Source organism: Tachysurus vachellii, chromosome 19 (assembly GCF_030014155.1).
Source record: "Tachysurus vachellii isolate PV-2020 chromosome 19, HZAU_Pvac_v1, whole genome shotgun sequence".
NCBI classification, from domain to species: domain Eukaryota; kingdom Metazoa; phylum Chordata; class Actinopteri; order Siluriformes; family Bagridae; genus Tachysurus; species Tachysurus vachellii.
Genome location: NC_083478.1, coordinates 3,697,501 through 3,703,052, shown reverse-complemented (window position 1 = coordinate 3,703,052; position 5,552 = coordinate 3,697,501). Strand labels below are relative to the sequence as shown.

Here is a 5,552-nt window from a genome sequence, read left to right as displayed (position 1 = left end):
TTTATATTTCTTCCATAAATCTTCCGTATTTATTTACAAAGAACAAATGAGATCAGTTATACAAGTATTACAGACTCGGAAGAAAAGGACGTTTTGTGAAACAGCCTTAAACAACGAAGTGGTAAAGAGACTCGGGTTCATTCAGTCAGTGGTGATTAATGAAGAAGCTCCAGCATTTCTTTGTGGTTTACATTTCAGGTTGGTGGTTGTATTTTCAGGGTTTGCTTTTATATATATTTTTTATTTTCTTTTAAGGCAACAGGACGGCTGGAGGTTTTCATCATCAGCGCAAACGCAGTTCTGTTCCTTCATACACCATTTTTCTTCCCTGTTGGTTGATAAACCTTCTTTATGAGGTAAAGATCTAAAAACTGTAGTGTTTTTTTTATTTTCTCCCTTAAAACTCATCCAGTCCTGACTATAAGATTTCCTCCACTCCGTGAGCGAAGATCATGACTAATCCCGGCTCCAGGATCATGTCCTCGCCCATGTGCTGGTTCTCACACGCCATCACCACCACGGCTTGTTTGCCCGGGATGCGTTTGGCCACGTAGTTCTCGTAGTAGCGGCGGTTCATTTGGCGCGTCTCCAGCGTGGCCAGGCCTTGAGGCCAGTTGCGCTCGTGGGCGTTCTCGATGAGCTCGTTGACAATGGAGAGAGGACATCCGCTGTCGATGAGCGAGCGCTTGATGACGGCCTGCAGGACGGCGTCGGGAGTCGAGATCATACCTCCCCAGCGCGTCACACGGGCAGGCTGCAGTGAGTTCACCCACCTGGACAGAGAGTAACGACAACGTTAAAAAAATAAATAACAAAAACAAAAAAGCAACAGCAACTCATCTTCTCCAAAATGTGTCATGAACTGAAACAGACTTAACTGGGATTATATCCCATAATATTTCAGATGAAGGGGGGGAAAAAAAAAAAAAAACAACACCATTTTCGCACAATTATTTACAAATAAACGCCATTAAAAGTTTAAAACTGTATCCGTTTCAGCAGAGCTTCTGCACTAAAATTTGTACTTTTGTAGATTATTACGCTTCAAATAATCAAATCAAATCAAATCTTCTGCTTTAGCTTGCTAATGAAAAATCAGAGCGTTTATCAGTAGCTGGGTTCACTGCTCTATGTTGCCCCCTTGTGGAATAATACAGACAACACAATCTTTCATTTCACTTACTGTAATTTTTTTAACACTGACTGTAGATTTATTCTCGCAGGATTAGGAGATTATATTTGACACCTTTGTGGATGCCTGAGGTTTTTTTCCTCTCTATGAGCTGAATTAGAGGCTTCACGGAATCTGTGACACTGTGATAAGATTCGATTCACAAGGCACCGATTCATCTGAAGATACCGCAGAATCGGATATGATTCAATTTTTGAATCATCCATCCATCCAATCATCCATCCATCCATCCATCCATCCATCCATATCAGCCAGCCATCCATCCAATCAGCCAGCCATCCAACTAATCAGCCAGCCATCCACCCACCCAATCAGCCAGCCATCCATCTAATCATCCATCCATCCATCCATCCATATCAGCCAGCCATCCATCCAATCAGCCAGCCAGCCATCCACCCACCCAATCAGCCAGCCATCCACCCACCCAATCAGCCAGCCATCCACCCACCCAATCAGCCAGCCATCCACCCACCCAATCAGCCAGCCATCCACCCACCCAATCAGCCAGCCATCCACCCACCCAATCAGCCAGCCATCCACCCACCCAATCAGCCAGCCATCCAATCATCCATCCACCCACCCAAATAGCCAGCCATCCAATCATCCATCCATCCATCCAATCATCCATCCATCCATCCATCCAATCATCCATCCATCCATCCATCCATCCATCTAAATCATCCATCCATCCATCCATCCATCTAAATCATCCATCCATCCATCCATCTAAATCATCCATCCATCCATCCATCTAAATCATCCATCCATCTAAATCATCCATCCATCCATCCATCCATCTAAATCATCCATCCATCTAAATCATCCATCCATCTAAATCATCCATCCATCTAAATCATCCATCCATCCATCCATCTAAATCATAAATCCATCCATCCATCTAAATCATCCATCCATCCATCCATCTAAATCATCCATCCATCCATCCATCTAAATCATCCATCCATCCATCCATCTAAATCATCCATCCATCCATCTAAATCATCCATCCATCCATCTAAATCATCCATCCATCCATCCATCCATCTAAATCATCCATCCATCTAAATCATCCATCCATCTAAATCATCCATCCATCCATCCATCTAAATCATCCATCCATCTAAATCATCCATCCATCTAAATCATCCATCCATCTAAATCATCCATCCATCCATCCATCCATCTAAATCATCCATCCATCTAAATCATCCATCCATCCATCCATCTAAATCATCCATCCATCCATCCATCTAAATCATCCATCCATCCATCCATCTAAATCATCCATCCATCCATCCATCTAAATCATCCATCCATCCATCCATCCATCTAAATCATCCATCCATCTAAATCATCCATCCATCTAAATCATCCATCCATCTAAATCATCCATCCATCCATCCATCCATCTAAATCATCCATCCATCCATCCATCTAAATCATCCATCCATCCATCCATCTAAATCATCCATCCATCCATCTAAATCATCCATCCATCCATCTAAATCATCCATCCATCTAAATCATCCATCCATCCATCCATCTAAATCATCCATCCATCTAAATCATCCATCCATCTAAATCATCCATCCATCCATCTAAATCATCCATCCATCTAAATCATCCATCCATCCATCCATCTAAATCATCCATCCATCCATCTAAATCATCCATCCATCCATCTAAATCATCCATCCATCCATCTAAATCATCCATCCATCCATCCATCCATATCATCCATCCATCCATCCAATCATCCATCCAATCATCCATCCAATCATCCATCCAATCATCCATCCATCCATCTAATCATCCATCCATCCATCCATCCAATCATCCATCCAATCATCCATCCAATCATCCATCTAAATCATCCATCCATCTAAATCATCCATCCATCTAAATCATCCATCCATCCATCCATCTAAATCATCCATCCATCCATCCATCTAAATCATCCATCCATCCATCCATCTAAATCATCCATCCATCCATCCATCTAAATCATCCATCCATCCATCCATCCATCCATCTAAATCATCCATCCATCCATCCATCTAAATCATCCATCCATCTAAATCATCCATCCATCTAAATCATCCATCCATCCATCCATCTAAATCATCCATCCATCTAAATCATCCATCCATCCATCCATCCATCCATCTAAATCATCCATCCATCTAAATCATCCATCCATCTAAATCATCCATCCATCCATCTAAATCATCCATCCATCTAAATCATCCATCCATCCATTCATCCATCTAAATCATCCATCCATCCATCTAAATCATCCATCCATCCATCTAAATCATCCATCCATCCATCTAAATCATCCATCCATCCATCTAATCATCCATCCATCCATCCATCTAATCATCCATCCATCCATCTAATCGTCCATCTAATCATCCATCCAATCATCCATCCAATCATCCATCCATCCATCTAATCATCCATCCATCCATCTAATCATCCATCCATCCATCTAATCATCCATCCATCCATCTAATCGTCCATCCAATCATCCATCCAATCATCCATCCATCCATCTAATCATCCATCCATCCAATCATCCATCCATCCATCTAAATCATCCATCCATCTAAATCATCCATCCATCCATCCATCTAAATCATCCATCCATCCATCTAATCATCCATCCATCCATCTAATCGTCCATCTAATCATCCATCCAATCATCCATCCAATCATCCATCCATCCATCTAAATCATCCATCCATCTAAATCATCCATCCATCCATCCATCTAAATCATCCATCCATCCATCTAATCATCCATCCATCCATCTAATCATCCATCCAATCATCCATCCAATCATCCATCCAATCATCCATCCAATCATCCATCCAATCATCCATCCATCCATCTAATCATCCATCCATCCATCTAATCATCCATCCATCCATCTAATCATCCATCCATCCATCTAAATCATCCATCCATCCATCTAATCATCCATCCATCCATCCATCTAAATCATCCATCCATCTATCCATCCAATCATCTAATCCATCCTCTACACCGCTGATCCCACTGGGTTGCAGGAAACTCGGGGCACAACACACCCTGGGCAGGTTTCACTTAGCTCACACGTGCACACTGGCGATAATTCCGAGATGCCAATCAGCCTATAATGCATGTCTTTGGACTGGAGAGGAAACAGGAGAACCCTTAAAAAAAAATCCTAAAGCACAGGGAGAACATAGAAACTCCCTACACATTGTGGAGCTGGGCATCGAACCCCCAACCCTAAAGAAATGAGGGTGTGTTGTCATTTTTATACAGCAGTTCATTTTAGATTTATGTATGCTTCTAGGACAGCCTTTTAAAATCGAGGCACTGATCCAAATCGCTACACCTACATTAACAACCGGACACTTTTCTCTTTCACTAGAAATTCTGTAAGATGTTTGATTGTAGTGCTGAGGCTGAGCATAGCATTGTTGATTAGCATCATTACGGTATCATCATTAATAACACCTTGCACAAGAGCAGTGCTGGACACCTCAGTACTTCTGTAAGCAGAGTCAGAGGTACAGAGTCAGGACTGAGAAGGAGAGAACAGAAATAACACACTCACTCCAGGATCTCGTTGTACTCGATGCTCTCCTCCAGATTCTGCAGGTTGGGGTTTGCGCTCCGGATCGCTCTCATGTACGCTTTAAGGAGCTGGATGTCCCGTTTCTGCTCCAAACAAAACAAACAGCACAGTGTTTTCACCACACGGAAAAAAGGAGGTCAGGGACATGGCATTAACTTCCTTACTGTGTAGTGTGTGTGTATGTGTGTGTGTATGTATGTGCAGAACACTAACATGCATCATGATGGGCCTACAGTGTGTGTGTGTGTGTGTGTGTATGTATATACGAGTGTGTGTGTGTAGAACACTAACATGCATCATGATGGGCCTACAGTGTGTGTGTGTGTTTGTATGTGCAGAACACTAACATGCATCATGATTGGCCTATCGTGTGTGTGTGCGTGTGCAGAACACTAACATGCATCATGATGGGCCTACAGAGTGTGTGTGTGTGTGTGTGTGTGTGTGTGTGTGTGTGTGTGTAGAACACTAACATGCATCATGACGGGCCTGTCATGTGTGTGTATGAAACACTAACATGCATCATGATGGGCCTACCGTGTGTGTGTGTGTGTATGTGCAGAACACTAACATGCATCATGACGGGCCTGTCATGTGTGTGTATGAAACACTAACATGCATCATGATGGGCCTACAGTGTGTGTGTGTGTGTGTGTGTTTGTATGTGCAGAACACTAACATGCATCATGATTGGCCTATCGTGTGTGTGTGTGTGTGTGTGTGTATGTGCAG

The 5,552-nt window shown here is 42.6% G+C and overlaps 1 protein-coding gene across 1 annotated transcript in view; it reads right to left on the bottom strand.

The window, feature by feature from the left end:
- Window positions 1-5,552, bottom strand: part of rnf41 (ring finger protein 41) — a 23,183-nt gene continuing 17,631 nt past the window's right edge. Inside the window, exons 6-7 of the mRNA XM_060894235.1 lie at window positions 4,800-4,903; window positions 1-773 (exon numbers count right to left, since the gene is read on the bottom strand). Coding sequence (XP_060750218.1) covers window positions 419-773; window positions 4,800-4,903 — 459 coding nt within the window. The 3' untranslated portion in view covers window positions 1-418. The remainder of the gene's footprint in view (window positions 774-4,799; window positions 4,904-5,552) is intronic.